Consider the following 20274-nt stretch of genomic DNA (forward strand, 5'->3'; position numbering starts at 1 on the left):
TCCTGTTTGTGTTTGTGCCCCCATCCTGCATGGTGGCTTTGGGAAATGTGTGCCTTGCTGCTGTGACCATCAGGGGGTGTTGATGCACAATGATCGTTTTTGGTGTTCTAGAAAAATGTCTGGTTTTTCTTTTCAGTTTTGTTTTAAACTTGGTCTTTACTACCTGAATTTTCTGCCTTTTTTTTTTTTTGTCAGCTCTATTTCTGATCCTGAACCACTGGAAGGGTTCCAGCCCAGCAGGAACTTTGTAGCCTGACTTTCACTGAAATTGAGAATTTTTTTGTAAAGCAACAAATTGAGCTGAAAACCAAATGTGCTTGTGAAGGGCTCAAGGAGCAGTAGCTGAGGGGGAGGTGAATGTGTACTTTAGAATGACACGAGAGTTCCAGTAATGTCTGAGCTGGCAGCTGAACCTCATAATGTCTGACAGTGGGCTGCCTTCCTGCCATCTGAGCTCACTGAACTCCAGAGTTTGCAGTGCCCCCTCCTTCAGTAGCCCTGCTTGCTAATTAGCACTGGCTCCGCTGGGATATTTACCTTTTCTCTGCTGGATTCCTGTGGTTTCCAAAGAATTCAGGTGCTCCCTGCGAGCCAAGGAATTCACATTACCTCACAGGATGTGCTGTGGCCAGAGCCTGCTGCAGCAGCCCAGTCCCCCACGCCCCTAGTAACCCCTGCCTAGCAGGCCCTGGCTGTTTGGGGAGCATAATGAATTCCTGCAATGGATGGCTGGGGATCATTCTCATGATCCTTTCCCAGGCACCTCCATCCAGCATAGCGGCCATGGACAAGCGGATCCACTTGGGGGGTTAAGCTAGGGTTATCACCACTGGCTCATCACTTCTCTTACATTAGACTGGGGTTTTGAGCTTAAAGAGAGGAAGGATGGTCTTGTGGTAAAAGCACAGTATTCTGAGTCGGGTGGCTTGGATTCTACTGCCTGGTTAGCCATTTGCTGAGTCTCTTGGGCAGCTCACTTCCCTGATTGTGCCTGAGTGTCCTTCTCGTGTAAAAAGAGATGAGGCCTAGTTCCATGCTATCTCTGTGGTGTTTGGGTAGGGAAGTCAAATAATCTTGAAGCAGGGCCAGATGATGCCCTTGGCTACATCCATACAGCTCCCATAGGAATTAGAGAGGCACTGTGATGATAGGGTTTGTGGGCTGGGACTCCACAGTTAGAGCTGCATACTCCCACAGATAACAGTAGCAGCTCTGCTGAAGCTTAGGAGAAGTCTTGTCAAAGAATAATAAAGTGGAAAATGGCTCTTACACAGTAACTGTTTATGCTATAGTGATTGTTACTTTAGCATTTCACCATTGGGCAGTAAGAAGGCTGAGGGGTCCCACTAAGTCTAACTGTGTGACCTCCGTTTCTTCTCTTGTCTCCTTCCGCCTTTGGCACTTGGAGAGCCTTAAAGGAAAGGAGCTATCAGACCATCTTGTTCTACCCATTGGACCCTGCTCTTTGTTTTCTCTCCTTTTGCTTACTGTACTGTGGTGTTTTTCTTCTTGCATCTTTCTCCCTTCCTCCTATCCCCACCTTTTTGGGTTCCTCTTGGGCATCAGCAGATGCCTTATGCATGGAAGGGGCTGCAAAAGGCAACTGGCTAAGATTGCATTACGCTATTCCCTTTCCAACAGGCTCCATGTGTTGAATTCTCAGAAAAGGAGCTGGACTAGTCTTAGGTTAGCTTCTCTTCACTGCAGATGTTCATTATACCCACAAAATACTCTTAATGGTAGGATGCAAGTTTGAAACCCATTAGCTTGTTAGCTTGTTCCTGCATCTTTTCACAAGAGACCCTATTTCCTGCACCTGTTGGTCTCGCAAAAACTGGGGCAGAACTTTGAGTTCCTTGCATTTTGGCTTTTCCTATTACTCTATTGTGCTAAGAGCATTTGAATAGATTCATCTGGCTTTTGGCAAAGGAACTCCGCCATATAGTGTCATCTGCACCAATGTGCTAATGGGGTTAACAGCTCAACTTCTACTGCTGCACCTACCTGGTATACTGCTCCACTGCTTGTTTTGCTGTGGAGATAATTGATATCACAGGCAGGGAACTGGTGTGTGATTGAGGAGCAGGGGCAGGAACAGAGGCAAGACCCTGGACCAGTGTTGTGCTCCCATTCTGTATGGGATAGAGCTCCCTAGCTGCACTTTGGGACTGCAGCCTTTGTACTGCATAAGGGTGAAAATATTTGTAACCTCTTTCCACCAGTTCTTAGCCCATGGAGCAGCTTTCTCGGGGCATCATGTTGATGTCTCTCTGTCCTGGTTTAGCAGCAGCTCATGGCAACTGGCTGAGACAAGGGTTCCCAGGTGTCCGGTTTTCGACCGAGCGTCGGCTCTGCAGCTCCCATTGGCCAGGAACCATGGCCAATGGGAGCTGCGGGGCTGGTGCCTGTTGGGGCAGGCAACGCACAGGGCCCTCTGGCTCCTGCACCTAGGAGTTGGACTTCCAGGCGCAATGTGAAGCCAGGGCAGGCAGGGAGTCTGCCTTAGCCTTGCTGTGCTGCCAACTGGGAGCTGCCTGAGGTAAGTGCTGCCCAGCTGGGCCCGCACTCTGCACGCCAACCCTCTGCCCCAGCCCTGAGCCCCCTCCTGCACCCCACACCCCTCATCCCCTTCTGCACCCCTGCCTCAGCCTGTTGAAAGTGAGTGAGGGTGGGGGAGAGCGAGCAATGGAGGGACAGGGGAGTGGAATGAGCTGGGGAAGGGATGGGGCAAGGATGTTCAGTTTTGTGCGATTAGGAAGTTGGCATTTGTATTAAACAGTAAGTCTTGAAAGAGTAAAGACTAGGGAAGGTGCAAGTGGCTTTCCGTTTAGTCTTAGTGCCCTAAGCAGGGAGCCCTTGACAGTCCAGTGGAGCCAAGAGCAGCTGTGAAGGGTAAAGAGGGAGATTCCAGAATTAGAGGTAGGGATGTTTAGATCAGTGGTTCTCAACCAGAGGTCCAGGGCCACTGGGGGGCTGTGAGCAGGTTTCAGGGGGTCCCCCAAGCAGGGCCAGCATTAGACTTGCTGGGCTGCAGGGCAGAAAGCCAAAGCCCGACCACATGGTGCTGAAGCCTGGGGCTCCGAGCCCTGCCACCCTGACTCGGGGCTGAAACTGAATCCTGAGCAACTCCCTGTGGTGTGGAGCCCCGCAACTGCCCTGCTTGCTACCCCCAAATGCTGGTCCTGGCTTTTATATGCAGAAAAACAGTTGTTGTGGCACAGCTGGGTGTGGAGTTTTTATAGCATAGTGGGAGGAGGGAGGGCTCAGAAAGAGAGGTTGAGAACCCCTGGTTTAGATGGCTTTTGTGTACAGTTAAGGAAAAACCATTGCTCAGTTGTGTCTTATGCTTTTCTATAGCACCCATGCAGGTAAAGAGGAATTAACTATACTGCTTCCCCCCACATCTGCTAACAGGCCCTTTGTCCTTTCGTCCTTCTCTCCCAGGCTCTCCTTTGGGTCCTGATTAATTACCCTGTAGTTGCCAAGTTTACATATGACAGTAAACTTCACCTTATGGTTAATATACCCTTCCCTAAGCAGTGCGAGTAGAAGACCTGGAGCTGTACAAAACCTTGGAAGGACGGGGTTTTGGACTGATATCTGCAGGATTGGGGTTAGGGCTGCACAGCGACAAGCCCTGGAAATGGGAGTAAGTTATTGGGGAACAATATGGCTGTGTTTCTCTGTGTCTGATACAAGCAGTGGGTAGCACTAAGTATGGGAAGGGGATTTTACAGCCATGCTACTTCTGGCTGTGATTCTGTCAGATTTCACAAGTACAGTTGACCCCAGATTCCTGTTGGATGGGTGACCTCTCTTGAAAACTCAGGGTTCTTCGTGAAATAGTGTTGATGATTTTTTTGGGATGCTTTACCACTCAAGTCAGTACTAAACCCAATGCGTCAGTGTGGCATGAAGGAGTGCTGTGCTATTGGAGTTAGTGTCTCTTTGCTTTGTCACCTTTCTTGCTTCTAGATACTGTTGATGAATTCCCTAGAAGTTTCTGTTATGAATTTTGGGGGAAAATAAATATAGTCATGTCATAAGGTCATAACACTCTTTCCATTCCACTAGTGTCTTAGGCTGTTAAGCAGCAGTTACTAAAGTTAGACATTTTTAAATAAGCATGTCCAGATAACTTCCATCCAAGAGTTTTATAAGAGTTGGTTGAGGAGCTCACTGGAGCATTAATGCTGATTTTCAGTAAAACTTGGAGAAGTTCCAGAAGACAGACAAACAAAGTTAATGTTACGCCAATATTTCAAAAGGGTTAACACAATGATGGGCTAATTATAGGCCTGTCAGTCTGACATTGATCCTGGGCAAGATAATGGAGAGGCAGATATGGGGCTCCTTTAATAAAGAAATAAAGGAGGGTAATATAATACCCATCAATATGGGTTTATGGAAAATAGATCCTGTCAAACTAGCTTGAGATGTTTTTATGAGATTACAAGTTTGATAAAAGTGAACAGTGTTGATCTAATATACTTTTAAACTTCTGCATGGCATTTGGCTTGGTACTGCAAGACCTTTTGATTAGAACACTAGAGAGAGAGAGAGAGAATCTACATGGCACACATTAAATGGATTAAAAGCTAGCTGGTAGGTCTTGATGTAATTATAAATGGGGAGTTATCAAATGGATGTGTTTTTAATGGAGTCCTGCAGGGATTGGTTCTTGGCCCGACAGTATTTAACGTTTTTTTTAGCAATGACTCAGAAGAAAACATAAAATCATCACTGATAAAGTTTTCAGATGACCTCAAAATTGGGAGAGTGGTAAATAATGTAGAGGACAGGTCATTAATATGGAGCAATCTGGATCACTTGATAAACTGGGTGTGAGCAAACAATATACATTTTTATATAGCTAAATAGAAATGTGTATATATCTAGGAACAAAGAATGTAGGCCATACTTAGAAGATGGGAGAGACCCTATCCTGGGATGCAGTGACTCTCTGAAAAAGATCTGAGTGTTGTGGAGGTGAACCAGCTAAATGTGAGCTCCCGGTGCAATGCTTTGGCCAAAAGGGCCTGTGCTATCCTACATGCACAAATAGGGAATCTCAAGTCAGAGTGGAGGTAATTTTATCTCTGTATTTGGCACTGGTGCTACCACTCCTGGAGTACTGTGTCCAGTTCTGGCATCCACAATTCAAGAACAATGTTGATAAGTCAGAGAATTCAGAGACGAGCCGCAAGAATTATCTAAAGGATTGGAAAACAAGCCTTGGAGTCAATGACTCAAGGAGCTCCTTCTGTTTAGCTTAACAAAGAGAAGATTAAGGGGTGACTTGATTATGTCTGTAAGTATCTATATGGGCAACAAATATTTGATAATAGGCTCTTCAGTGTAGCAGAGAAAGATACAACGTTGAAGCTGAAATTAGACAAATTCAGACAGGAAAGAAGGTGTAAATGTTTAACATTGACGATAATTAGCAATTGGAATAATTTACCCAATGTCATGGTTGATCTCAGTCACTGGCAATTTTTAAATCAAAATTGTTTTTCTAAATATACTTCTAAAAGGTATGCTCTAAATTTATTTTTGGAGAATTTTTATGGTGTGTTATATAGGAATTCAGATTAGATGATCACAATGATCCCTTCTGGTCTTGGAATCTATGAACCTATACCTTGGATCTTTCATTTGTGACCCCAGGTCACTTTCTACAAGAGTTGGTATTGTGGGGGAAAGTACTGTTGACCTGACCCCATCCCATCCTGTGACAAGATCTATGCACTATATGCAAGAGGCCTACAGGTCTGCATCCTGTAAGACTTAGCTTAAGCTAAGAGCATTTGCATATGCTGGGCCGTGGTATTTTGACCCAGATAATGAACTAGGCCAACCTCTAGCCTAACTGAAGTCCCTAGCTGTCCGTTATATGTACACCCCTCCCCCCAAACCTGCAAAGGCTCCTAGACAAAACGCAGCCACAAGCAAACCGCAGATCTTGATAATAACTAAGTGCGTTAGCACAGTGCTAATTATGAAACTGTTTATTTTAGCTCCTTATAAGGCTTTATTAACAATGCTTGAGTAATTAAAAAAAATTAAGGAAATGTATCATTTGACTTGGATGTAAAAAACTATATGACTGGTATTATAGGGGCAGGACAGAGAGACCGGGGTGGCACCTGCATGTGACCATCTCTATCTCCCTCTCCCTGCATGCTTGTATTCAATAAAAGGACCTCAGGCTGTTTGAACGAAACAGATGGTGTGACTCGTTTTCCACAACAGTATAATAACCTTTGTGTCCTGGCCATATTCCAGCCAGGGAAATTGCATTCTATTTAAATCCCCCTTCATTTTCAGGTGGATAGATTTATTTCACCTACTGTTGAGCAGTGCTGTTAAACTGCCACCAATTCTGTCCTCAAGATGTCTGCATTTCATTGGTGGAGAGAGAGTTTTTTTTTGTATGTACAGAGTTGTAGTGCACTTTGAGATCGCTCTGAGGTGAAAGACACTAATAAAATGTAAGTTTTCTATTACTAAATTGTGCTTGGAATCTGGAACTGGGGCTATCCAGGAAATGGTGAAGCCCTCTAGGGAAGGGAGAAGTTGCAAGAGTGGGAGATAAAATGCTTGGGTTTGGAAGTACTGAGAACACAGTAATCTCTGTGACCAGCAGTGGTTAGTATCACGTAGCTGATTGTGGATAGTGTGGGAACTGAATCACTCTCCTCTGTGGAAGGTGGCAGTTTCAAGCCCCTGGGGAAAAATAGAGCATAGTGTTTTTTTCTGAAATTGCTTTGTCTCTATTTACAAGTCGTGGGATGGCCTACTTGCTAGCACACTACAGTTGTATCCCCTTTCCCATTTGTATTACTGTCCTATTTCTCACCTCTTTTTCCCCCATATAGCTGCCCTGGTTTTCCGATTTCTCTGTGCTACGTATGTGATGCCTCAGGTTCTGAATGCACTCATGAGTGTGGGTTTTTTTTTAAACATCTATACATACAGTTATGTGGCTACAAAAATGGTCAGTGAGATGTTTTGGGTGGGCTTTGTACACAGAGGCATCACAGCCAGAAAAGGGAGAATAGTTACTCTGACTCTAAGGCTACCATACCTGATAATGCTGCTGTTAGAACTGGGTATCTCATTACCAGAGTGATACTTGGACACAAGCTACAGAAATGATCAAGGGGTTGGAGGAAAGAATGAACTCTATACAGGATGGTTAAGATGGCAGAGCTGGGAATGTCATAACCAACAAACATTTGCGATATATTCCTAGACATAAACTTTTAAAATGGAGTTAAAATAGAGAGTACATTAGAGATGTTGTAATGATCCCTAATGTATTAAACTGAGGAAATCCATAGTTAGGGTTAAATATATGAAATCCAGTCATGTTAAAATATGGAAATATACATTGAAGATATCCAACCAATCTTAACTCTGCCCTACTACAGGTCTTCCAACTTCCTCTGTAGATAAAGCTAACTGGAATCTTTTGCATGGATTACATCTAAACTTTTTATGATTAATGCTAACTTTGCCCTTTGCTATTCTTTATAACTGAATGTTTATCCTTCAGCAGGAACTTTAACTCTGCCCTGGAATGACACCATGAGGGGGAGAAAAATGAAAAAAATCTGTTTTTAACAAATCAGTTTCCACAAACACTAAAATGCCTTAATCACGATTGTGTAGCTTTTATAGAGAGTCAATACTCTGTCCCATTGACAGAGAGACACCCTTCTCAAAATGGCCACCAACTGAGGGCAGTCACGCTGAGAACAATGGGAGATGGCAGCCATTTTGAAAGAGGGCAGCCTGTTTCAGCCTCTGTGAAAGAAGCTTTCACTTATGGAAAAATAACAGGGGGAATGACCATTAATAAAATTAAAGGGTGGCACACTTTATTGCTTCTTTAGGCCGAGTTCATTGAACACATGCCCGGGGCTTGTTGCATTCCCTGGCCACAAGCTCCCTGTGCGACTGTCCATTCCCTTGTATTTCAGGTCCCTCCCTCTTTCCTCTGATCCCGGGGCTCTGTGTGTTTCCCTCTTACCCGCAACTTTCTTAGGGTATGTCTTCACTAGGAAGGCTGCAGCTGTGCTGCTATAGTGTTTCACTGTAACCACTCACTACAGCAACAGAATCCCATTTCTGTAATTAATCCATCTCCATGAGAGGTGTACCTACTTTGACAGAAGAATTCTTTCATTGATCTAGCACTGTCTACACCAGGGGTTAGGTCAGCTTAACTATGTTGCTCAGGGATGTGAGTTTTTCACACGCTGAGTGATGAAGCTGGGTCGACTTAACTTTTTAGTGTAGACCTGGGCATATTCTTCCAGTTTGTTTGTGCCTTTCTCGCTCATGGTGTCAACGCTTTTTTAAACTATTGGTGGAGATGGGAAGAGCTAAAATGGTGGGTATTATGCTTGAATGTGTTAATGGCTGCCATCAACCAACAATTACAGAGGCAGTTGAATCTGGTAGTTCTGCTAACAAACGGCTCATTATGTCCCCAATTTTCCCCCTTTTGTTTTTTTCTGTTTGTTTCCAAAATCAGCAGGGTTCCCTGAAATTTGGAATTGATCAGATGGAGTGTTCAAAATTTATTATATTACAGCCACACTGAGAGATGCTATCAAGTTGCATGTAAGGCCTTGCATGCTCCACAAGAACAACCCCCAAACCAATCTAACACAGACAAGGTTTCAGTGCGTTTAGGGAGCCTGCTCAGATTAGAGGTCTGGAAAAGTATGACACTGAGTGCTGTGTTTCTTAAATGGCCCATTTTAGTTAATTTGAAGTCCTAAATAAACCATTTTAGGGCTTGTCTACACTTACAATGCTGAAGTGGTGTAGCTGCACCACTGTAGCACTTAGTGAAGACACTATCTATGTCAACAGGAGAGCTTCTCCCATCGGCGTAGGATCTCCACCTCACCGAGAGGCGGTAGCTATGTTGATGGGAGAAGCTCTCCCATAAACATAGTGCTGTCTAAACCGGAGTTAGGTTGGTATAACTACATTGCTTAGGAGTGTGGATTTCCACACCCCTGAGAAACAGTTATAATGATGTAAGTTGGTAGTGTAAACCAAGCCTTAGTTTTAAACTCATATAGAAAAATAATTCCATGCGCAGTATTAGTGCTGTCACTTTTGGGAGGATACGCTATATTTTTCATGCATAAAAGATTGGATCCCTGTTTTAAATTCACACCTTAAATACAGACTTGCTACCAATACCTCCATAATAAAGCCACGGGTGGGAAGGAGAGGGTTAGGAGTAGTATCTCTGTAACGAGGAGGAATGGGATGAAATTAAGTAGTAGTCAGTTTAAACTGACTAGAAGCAAAACTTCTTGACAGTCGGATATATGGTATTGGGCTGTGAAATAATCTCTTGGAGGAAGGAGTGGGAGCACCTTCCTTTGGGACACTGGAAACCAGACTGGACACAGCTCTGGGAAATAGATTGTAATTGTTCTTTAGTGGTTTGCATTAGATGGTACTTAATTTAGGTCTTTTACATCTGTAATTGCAGTGATTGAGTTGTCTGCCTAATAAGTCCTATCTAGCAAGCTGCTTGCCTTCCCCAGAAAGTGTAGCTTGAATTTTTTGTCCTTGTTTTAGGTTTGCAACTGTGAGATATGACCAGGGAACCAAGAACATTAAAAACCAGTTCATGCATCTGACCAACTATAGTGTCAACAAGAAGAGTGGAGATTATGTCAGGTACTTAGAATTGCCAAAGAGATGAGAGGATGGGCTTCAGTTCTTGGAGGCGGAACCAAATTCACACCAGGGTGGGGGCGCAAATTTGTACAACTGCGTCTAAGTATGGCTTTGAAAGGTCAAGTGGTGATCCTGAGGCACAGGCCAGTTATGTGAGCCCTGCTTCCTTGGTTTGTTTTAGCTGTGATGACCCTGAAGTGGAGGATTATGGGAACAAGTGGAGTATGAGTGCGATGCTGAGGTACCTGAAACAAGAAGGGAAAGACACAACGAGTGAGTAGAGATCCCCTTTGGTTCCTTCCTTGTGTCCTCAGCTGTGTCCACCAGCAAGAAATCCTAGGAAGAGCCCTACTCGGTTCCATCTCGGGCGGAGGGCAGGATTGTTCCCTGTGATATATTCTCTAGAGCTATGGCCAGCCCTAGTTCTTAGTGTTCCCAGCGGGGAGGACCCCAAACCGTCTCTTGCATGGAATATAGTTCAACAGACTGTCGGGATGTTTCCTGATATTCTTCCCAAGTTTCCCTTTCTTAATGTCATTCTGCTCCTCCTAGTTATAACTTCTGGTACCACCCTAAATGCTTCCCCTCCCTCCACGGCTCCCATGGCTTGTTCAGTCTGGTGAGTCATCAACCTCTTGAGAACCCTGCAATTTAATGAACGAATGACTGGTTACCTGAGTCGTTTTGAATGACTTTTCATGCCCCAGGTTTTTGCTGAGTTTTGTTTTCCATCTGAGTGCTTATGTTCTGTAGAACAGCTCCCTCTTCCACACCTTTGCCAGGTCTGCTTTGATGCATTTGCACAGCAAAATCCAATTTTCCCTTAAGGGACAACTTGCCTGATACTGAGTCCTTAGCCAAATAGTGTTACTATGTCCATCCTATAAGTATTACCGGGGAACTTAGAGGATGGAGGAAAGGATTTGAATCAAACTTCTAAGTGAAACTAAGCCTTTCCCAATTTTATGTGTATGGTTATGCAGTCACTTGTGCTCACTTGCACAAATTAATGTTCTCTCAGTTGCACACGTGATTAGATATTGATACAGATCATTAGAACATTCAGTTACGCATTATAATGTCCAATGTAAAGTGATAAATTCTCCTAAATAAGCCAACCACTGAGAGAAATTAGGAAGACATTCCAATGAATTGGTTATTCCATAATTGTCCAGCTAGAGCTTTCTTGCTGATGCTGGTGTCAGACAGAATGCTGGGCTAAGAACACCAGTCTGATCTGGGACGGCAGTTCCTGTATTCTTATGCATGTGCAGGAACACTTGTGTACACTTGCCTACCCACTCATGTGCACACATTCATGCTTCCTCTTGTACAGATGCTCAAACTTGCATGCCTACTTGTGCTTACCTAGGCATATGCACACGTGTTCCCCCAAGTAGGAAAATAGTAATTGCAGTACTAAATTAGACCAGAGGTTTATCTAGTTCAGTGGCCAGTATCAAAAGGGAGTTGCCAACAAAGAAAGTTGTTGTTGTTGGGTTTTTTTGTTTGTTTTTTTTCCTAACCCCCATTAGTTTGGCTTGAGCACTAGAGTTTCTCTAACACTCTCGATTAGTTAATCTTTAAAACTCGGTGGGTGGGTGATCACTCATGCTAAATTGTGCTGTCATGCATGCGACATTCTCCTGCTTATGCTTGCTTGCATTTGTTCTTGCACTCCTGTGAGAATTCACTTGAGTGCTCCTGCCCTGGGGTATTTGTGTTCATGTATGCACTCGTGATCTCTTGCTCCTCTGGGTGTCCACATACGCTCTCATTTGCTTGATGTTACCCATGGGGTCACCCATGCTCAGATTCACATGCAAACCCAGGAGAGCATTTGCACATGAGTTCAATCCCTGCTTCACATTTTGTTTTTGTTTTTGTTCCCCCCTCTCACAGCACTGATGGCCAATGTGGAGGACCTGATTATTAAGACCATTATTTCTGCTGAGCTGGCCATTGCCACAGCCTGTAAAACCTTTCTTCCACACCGTGGCAGCTGCTTTGGTAAGGAGCCCAGGGATTGTCTTAACACATGGGGCTGTTGCAGGTTCCCTTTTCTCCTGGGTGTCTGTTACCTGCTGCTTCTAGCCCAGGTGTTGTGTGGAAAAACTTGGACTCCATATTGGGCTAGCAACAGAGGGAAATTTGGGTTTGGCTCTCTGTGCAGCCATCCCAGACTGTGGGATTGACCCCAGAGTCACTGTCACACATAGGGGGGCCCTATGATGGGAGGGGTGCTGGATTCTATGATGAGAGGAACAGGGCTACAGTTCAGAGGGAACCTATAGGGTGTTGGGCATACTGGAGTTACTGGCCCATTAGTGGTCCTGGAAAGGGTGATAGGTTGAGCACGCATTGAGATTGGTCCCTAGAAGGGGAAGGCTTGTTGCATATGAGTGTTGATGATGCCTGCTGGGCTTGCTTTTGTGTGACTGTACCACATGGCGGCGGCAGAGCCTACCTCTGGCTGAGGCTGTATACAGAGCTATGTGTTGGCAATGGGAAGGGGAAGCTTGGAACAGTTCCAAAAAGCGGCGGCTGGTACCAGTGCATGCCTCCTCCTGCTTTCCAATGGCAGCTCCTCAGCCTTCCCTGAGGTGGCCTCCTCCTGCTTCCAGCTGCTCTCTGCAAACACAGAAGGCAGGAGTCCCAGAATAGAAGATTGCTGAGTGCAGAATCAGTCTTATGCTCAGTCAGTGCTTGCACTAAAGGCTACTAGTAGCTTAGGCTGCCCTGTGTTCAGGGACCCAGGGGAATAGGCTGTCTGAGCACAGCCATGACACGTAAATCCCTTCTGCTGTGGGATTCTTGAAGGTTGGCAGCACTACATATATCTCCATGAGTGTAATGTTAATGCTGCCCATTTTGGATCCTGTGAGCTGACAGGATAGAGTGAGGGACCCAGGGAGGAGGTATGCCTGGGCATGTATGGTATCAGGTGGCAGGCTACCTCTGAAAGCTTGCCAGCTTGCAGGGTCTTTGCTTTTCTGTGTAGCTTTGATCCCTTCTTTCAGAGTCACCGAAACTCTTGGAACTGATTGGAAACTTAGCAGTCAGATGGAATTGTTTTTAGTAAAGTAGCAGTTTAGCACCTACTCCAAAAATATCAACAGCCCAATAGAGACCTGACCATCTCCCCTGTGTTTCTCCCTCCTCTTCCTCCCCCCCGCCCCATCTCAGCCCCTGTCTTAAGTTTACTCTGACCAGCTTGTGGAGAGGCTCTAATACTCTGTATGTCCTCTGTGCTGGGTCTGGCTTTGAGGTTATCCTACTTCCTGTTGCCCCCCAGGATTGGATTTAATCACCCTCTTGGTTGCCCCCTCCCCCCGCCGCCTTCCACGGGGCTGCTGTCCCACAAACCAATTTCCATTCCATTTGTTTGGATATAAACATGAATTAAGAGCTTCCCAGGAAAGAGTTTAAGCAGGAGCCATGCTGCTTCCCAAGGGAGCCAGAGGCATTCCTGGAGTGCCGTACTTGCTGCCACCTTCCCTCCCCCCTCTCAGCCAAGTGGTTGGTCATGGTCCTGAGGACCCTGAGCTGCGCCTTGCCTTCCTCCATTGCCCAATCTTCATCCCAGTGCCCTGGTCTCACCCTTTGACGCCCTGCCCCTGCTATTTGTTTACAACAAGGACACTTGCCAGCTAGGGATGTTCAAGATGGCTGACTCTGCAGTCACAAATATTAGTGAGAAAACTGAATGAGACCTAAATGGCAGAAGGTGGAATCCCTTTGGAGGCTATTTTCTCTCTGTTCCTTCCTCTGCTTTGGTAGCAAACAATGCAGCCTTGAAATGATGCGCTGGGAGGTATGGCCTATCCAAAACACAGGTTCAGTCAGGCCTGTCTACTTGATCTTTGTACCTTACTGGTGTTTCTCCATGATCTCTCTAGTCAGGTCATACTACAGAACCTTGTTCTCCCCTCTGTTGGGATGGGGGAGAGGCTGGCTTCCCCTGTGCTCCTGGCCCAATCTTTCATGGTGCTGGAGATACAAGTCTTCCCCCATACCATCCTGGTTCTCATATGCTCTTTCTGTAGGTTAGACGCTATCTCTCCTCTTCTGCCTGGTTGGGATACTGCTGGGGACTTTAGGAGAATGTTGGTAATGAATGTGGCAGTAGCTGGCCAGCCTGCAGAGTCCTAACCTCAACCAGTCCTGCAGATCTTCTGCCTACTCTTGAGCAGTTTCACTGACAGGCCTGCAGTTCAGCATAGAAGAACATTGTAGGGGGCTGTATAAATTTTATGGTTGCCATGTTTGTGCATGGGGGTGGGGGAGCACAAAGCTCTGAGAACTTGTTGCTTTGATCTGTGCAGCTGCCAGTCGATGCTCCTGCTGGCTGTGGCTTGTGGTTTCTAAATGGCTCTTAATTCGTTAAAATTAGGCTGCAAGTGAAATTCTTAGCTTGTTGTTCTCAGGGAGACTAAGCTGTGGGGGTCAGACCTGATACAGCTGCCTGAACTTGTTCGCCAGCTAAACTATGAAGCCTGAGCCCATGTCAGTGGCTGCCCCAGATTGTTCCCTAAGAAGACTTCTCTTGTAATGGAATTGGTCTGACTTTAGAAACATGCTTATAAGAGGAATCTCGTCTTCTGGGGCATTTGCACCTTCTCACTGCACCTACTCTAGAAAGACCCACACAAGGTGGCAAGCTTGGTTTCCTTCGGAAGCCCTTTCCCTGGTGGTGAGGACTCCTCTGCCTAATCAAGTTCTTGGTTTTCTAGCCCCTTCATCCTGAAGGATCCCAAAACACTACACAAACAGTTGCTTTCCCTTACACTAAAATGCATCCCTTTCTGGGATGGGATGTGACAGCTGTTCAAGAGTGCACAGCAGTGCTCCAAAACTTTAAGGCAGGAAGTGAAGAAAAAAATTATATCCAATCAAAATTGCAGGGGGAATTTAGGGGCAGAAGTAGTTACTTGTGTTAGAATTTGGCCAGAATCCCAGGACTAACTCAGCTACAGTTAAAAGAATCATAGGATCCTAAATGACCACAAATGGTCAGGCCCTTGATTTTGTCTCATTCCAAAGTCAGCATTTCAAAGTGTAAATATAGTGACCACTGTCATCCCATTGGGGCATTGCTTTGGATTTAGAACCGGCAGGGAGAATGCCACCTACTTAAATCACCAGCACCACTTTCTGAAGCACCTTGAATTTTCTGTGGGTGTGGGGGGGGTCTCTCATTGAAGCAATGACCTGGTTTGACCCTATGTAGCTTGAGAAATGTGACTGAATCACAGGCCTAGGTGGTCTAGCTGCAGACATTATATATACATTCTCACTAAGCATTCATTTGGCAGGCAGTCTGGAAAATGCCAGTATTCTAAGGTCAAAGCAATACAGTCCCTGCTTTCAGGGAGAAGATGTCCTGCTCCTTGGAGGTAATAGAGGAAATGGACACACCCTCCTTTCCCCATTCCAAAAAGGCAGAGGAGTAAGGTCAAACTAGCATCACATGGAAGCAGATGTAGTCTGGAGATAAGGGGTGAAGGTGTTAGATCCTTTATAGGGAGGAAACTAACAAGTTGACCTGTGCTTTGTGCAGGCTCTGGGAAAGCTGCAGGATACAGGCTCTGACAGCAACAGGTTAACTCCGAGGGAGGATGGGATAGTACTTTGGATAGGCCTTTGCAGAGGTGATTCAGTATGAGGAGGCAGTGGCTTTGGTTCAAGCCAATTAAAGGCATCATTGTTTGTTTTTGCCTCCTAGAGTCTGGGCTTCTGGGTGGGCTAAGAAAGGCCCCGGTGTTGTGCTGAGGCCCACTTTGAAGCAAACCTAAACCTTTCCCCAGGGTGGTTGGTGGGGGATGGTGCGAAGGCTGCAAGGCTCCATTGCTACAACCCTTCTCTGCACTCATTGAAACAGCCTGAAGAAGAGGCAATATAGTGGGTCCCTGCTCACTATTGGCAGAGATCAATCCAGCAGCTAGGATGTTGCATTCTTTCCACTCTCAAAGGCGAAGGCCAGAATACCCAGGATATTTCTTGATCTTGGCAGGACAATGATAGGGTGCCTTAATCCTAGGGCTGAATTGCTCAGAATAGTGCTGCTAGCAAGCTTTCATGGGACTGTCACGGTGTGGTGTAGTAGAAACAAGAGACACTCATGCATGCTCCGTGATTCCACTCTAGAGCCATGCACTACTGGTTATCTCTACTGCAACTTAGTCTTATCATAAGCTCTCGATGGATATTACAGCTCTCTTGTCCATTGTTTGTGGGCATTACCACTCCCCGGATTGTAGTGTAGATTCTGCTGGGCATAATGGGTCTGCTTTCTTGTGAGAACTTCTCACATAGATTCTCCTGGAATCTACTCCTGTTTGTTTCATACTTGAATCTGGAGAATTCTGGGTGGCTGAGTGATCAACTTGTCCATCCCACTATGACTAAATGGCATGAATACAGGCTTTTGAAGTAGAACCTAGTGGACTGGTCCCAGGTTTGTATGGAAGTGCAGGAGCTCCTGCCCCTCTCCCACAGACAACTTTGTTCTATTGTAGTAACTCGTGCTCCTATCAATGACCTTAATCTTTTTGGATGTAATACAGGACAGTGGTGCTATGTCCTTTGAAGTCTCCTTGCCGTTTTTCATCCCTTTGCCATCCAATGATTTTCCAGGGATGCTATATGGAGATGGGGAAACTCTCTCTCTTTACACAGGACTTCAGAACAACTGTTTCTTGGAAGAAAGGGTATGCCATTTTCTAATAGTGGGTATGTAGAACTAATGTGATGTAATGAGACACAATCCTTCCCCTAAGCCAGTGGTCCCCAAACTTTTCAATGTTATGCCTCCCCTTACCCCTGTCTGCACTCCCCCCACCCCCACCGGGAGCCAGGGCTGTGCCGCAGCTCTCAGTGGGGATGGGTAGGGGAGGGACGTGGACGGGTAAGGGAGCCGCAGCTGGGGGCAGGTCTTGGGTCAGGAATGGGATCTCAGCCTGGGAATGGGGGGGCAGGGCTGGAGGCAGGGCCAGGGCGGAGTGAAACTGGGTGGCACTGGCCTGGGCCTGCTGTGCACTGTGCCCCCCCCCAAGCATTCCTTTGTGCCCCCCAGTTTGGGGACCACTGTCCTGAGCACTGGATCACACCACCCATGATCTTATTGCTGATAAATTGCCCTTCTGTGGTCTGCATCACAGGAATCCTGGCTGGTACTGCAGAGCTAGTGTATGTTAACCTTGCCCCCTAGAATACTCTGTCCATCACTGGTCTACAGATTAGTCATCACATATGGAGGTGGTGTAGCCACTCTTTCTCAGCTCAAATGCAGGCAGAGTTCATGCTAATCAAAATCCTTTGCATTAATCCACTTAATTTGTAAATTCAGACACAACACTAACCTGGAATCCTGCTGATCTTCCTCAATCTCCAGACACCAAAGGCCTCCTGAAAATAGAGATTTTTTTTTTTTTCAATGAAGCAGTGAAGTTTACAAGCCTCTCTGTTGGCTTGTATCATCTGCCTGGATATTGACGCCTCTAATATGAGATGGTGCTGGGCAATCTTTTGTGTCCTTTACCTTAACTTTTTCACAGGTAATCTCCAGCCTCTTAGAGCCTGCCAGCCATACCCTGGACTGGATCCTCTGGCTGGATGCGCAAGAACTGTCTCCGTATCAATCAGTTATACTGTAGTAGCCTCAAGGAGCTCCAGTCATGGAGCAGGTCCCTGTTGTGATAGATGCTGTACATAAACAGAACAAAAAGGCAGCCCCTGCCCTGAGGAATTTGCTGTCTAAGACAAGAGACAACAGATGGATACAGACATGCAAGGGCATGTAAGGAAACAATGAAACAATATTGGTCAGCATGAGTGGCTAGTCTTAGCACACCAGCAGCCTAACAGTTTGTCATGCTATCTCAAGTAGGCCTGACCATGAGTTCCTATCATAGTGAAGACTGTCAAAAGCAGGGTAGACACCCTGAACTAGTGGTGTGTTCTGTAATTAGATTTCACCAAGCCAGTACCAAATGTGAACTCCTGGATCACTCTAATACCCTTACACTTTTCTCTCTCTCTTCTCTTCCCCCCCCCCCCCCCGACAAACTGAACTTACTTATAAATGGTCACTTATACCAAAAATCACAAATAATCCAGGTTACTTGCAGCCCCAGAGACCAGTCACTCACCTAGGTAGAATTGCGTTCTAGATCTCATACCGAAGATGACACTAGTAGCTAATTCTATAGTAAACTAACTATAGATTTATTAGCTAAGAATAGGGAATAAGTTATTGAGAAATTAAAACAGATAAAATATATGTACAGGTTAAGAAATCTGTAATTCCAAAATGGTGACAAATGTAATAAATGGCCCATTTTCCAAAAGTCTTTTCAGGGTACCCAGATTGTCTGGGGGCATCATTGCTTTGCTTTGCATTTGGTATCCCTCCCTGTAAGAGTCCAAACAAGCCAGACATCTTTAGCTGAATCCATACTTGTAGCTTCTTTTTATAGAAAACAAGCTGATGGTCACCACCCACATGGGTTCTTTCTTTAAATGTACTCCTCTCGCTCTCTCCAGTCAGAGTCTTTGATCTCCAGTCATCACACACAATGACCACTTGCCTTCAAATGTGCAGGAATTAGTACTTTCCTGTTAAAATTCTTAATTTTCTTTATGCAAGGCTTTTTCTCATTTGATGGGTTATTTACTTAGGGGTATATACAATGTAAATGATCGCTATTACTTTATAACAGGCTACAGATAAGTGAAAATAATGCATTTAACATCCCATTAGTTTTCATGAAGTTTAAACACTAAATACATTCTTATACAATTAAGAACCACTTTAATCTATTATATTAATACACAAGTGAAATGGCCTGGGGTTTTGGCATGAGCTGGTACCTAGTCAGCCAGCATGTTGCTGTTTTCAAGTTTTTGTATGCTTTATGGCAGAGGAGAGTTTTAAGAATGAATTAATTGTACCCTTATCATGATTTAGGCCGGTGACTCTTAGCCTTTCCAGACTACTGTACCGCTTTCAAGAGTCTGATTTGTATCTTGTTCCCTCACGTTTCACCTCACTTAAAAATGACTTGCTTACAAAATCAGACCTAAAAATACAAAAGTGTCATAGCATACTATTGCTGAAATTGCTTACTCTCATTTTTACCATATAATTATAAAATCAATCAACGTGTGTGTGTAATATATATAAAAATAATACTTTTCATTGTATAGCATATAGAGCAATATAGATAAGTCATTGTGCATGAAATTTCAGTTTGTATTGACTTTGCTAGTGCTTTTTATGTAGCCTGTTGTAAAACTAGGCAAATATCTAGATGAGCTGGTGGACCCCCAGGGCTACATGTGTCCCTGGTTGAGAACCATTGAGTTAGACCACTTTTTTCTCCAAGCAGAAATAAGAGCTCTCCTTTCACAGCAGGAAGAAACTAGCCACATGGTCTGCCCTCAAACTTAATTATTTTTGGAAAACTCTGCCCCAGCAAGAAGCCAAGGATACCCTTGATGAAAAAATATTCCTGCACCGCCACTAAGAAGCTGTAGGGATGAAGGGGAAGGCCCTGAAGTGACTCAGTCTTTCTCAGATGCAACCCCAGATGGTTGTCTTGAGCAATTGTCCCTCAACTTCCAAATTCCTCACCTGTAGAGTCTCCCAAAGCTCAGTATTCTCCCTCATGTTGTTCAACATCTATATGAACCATTGAGGGAGCTGGGGAGACAACATGGACTGGAGTGCCATAGTATGCAGAGAGCACCCAGCTCTACTTCTTTTACATACAATGCAAACTGTACCATCTCTGAGCACTTGCAGGGCCTACCTGAAATTAACACCTGGATGAGAGCAGCTGGCTAATGCTGAGCCCAAGCAAGATTGAGGTGATGCTGATAGGAATTGAGAAATGCTTTTGAAGACCATATCTGACATCCTCCATTGTCTGCTCTTGGATTAAGTCAGTTCTTTGACTCTTCAGTGGAACTGGAGGCCTAAATAGCTATTATGAAAGAAAAATGCTGACTTATATCTGCAAGCAGCCATGCTATTGTTGCAGCTCTTGATAAGGTGTGTGTGTGTGGGTGCGTCCCTCCTTCTGTACCTGATTATTACAATTATCTAGGAATAAATCCTTCCTTCCTGCTGAAAAGCTTCACCTAGTATAAAATGCAGCAGCTTGCCTTGGTTATGCACCATCACCCTGCTGTTCTTCTCCCTGCTTTGGCTCTTGAGTGAATGAGAGTCCCTGTCCTGATATTTAAAGCCCTCTATAAGATTGGTCCTAACTGCTTGAAAGTTCACCGCTCCTGCTACTGTAACCTTCCACAGTGACTCTGTTCCACTGAATCAATTAAACTTAAGAAATAATGAGAGTCTTGTGAGTGCACTTTCATGGGAACTGGACCTAGTCTGAAATTCCTTCAAAAGAGAGTGACAACTTTGGACCTCACACAACTTGGAACTAAATCTAAAACTTTGCTTTGGTATGGCTTTCCCTCATAGTTACACCTCCTGCTATCTAATCAACTGACTCACTCCTACATAAGAGGAGTGTGATATTGTTTGTTTTT

The 20274-nt window shown here is 45.0% G+C and overlaps 1 protein-coding gene across 1 annotated transcript in view; it reads left to right on the plus strand.

The window, feature by feature from the left end:
* The window catches only part of TTLL5 (tubulin tyrosine ligase like 5), a 207789-nt gene that overhangs the window by 26189 nt on the left and 161326 nt on the right, over positions 1-20274 (plus strand). The window contains exons 10-12 of the mRNA XM_077819170.1: positions 9616-9717; positions 9899-9990; positions 11620-11727. Of these exons, the coding sequence (XP_077675296.1) occupies positions 9616-9717; positions 9899-9990; positions 11620-11727 (302 nt within the window). The remainder of the gene's footprint in view (positions 1-9615; positions 9718-9898; positions 9991-11619; positions 11728-20274) is intronic.

This window comes from Eretmochelys imbricata, chromosome 6 (genome assembly GCF_965152235.1).
Source record: "Eretmochelys imbricata isolate rEreImb1 chromosome 6, rEreImb1.hap1, whole genome shotgun sequence".
Classification (NCBI taxonomy): domain Eukaryota; kingdom Metazoa; phylum Chordata; order Testudines; family Cheloniidae; genus Eretmochelys; species Eretmochelys imbricata.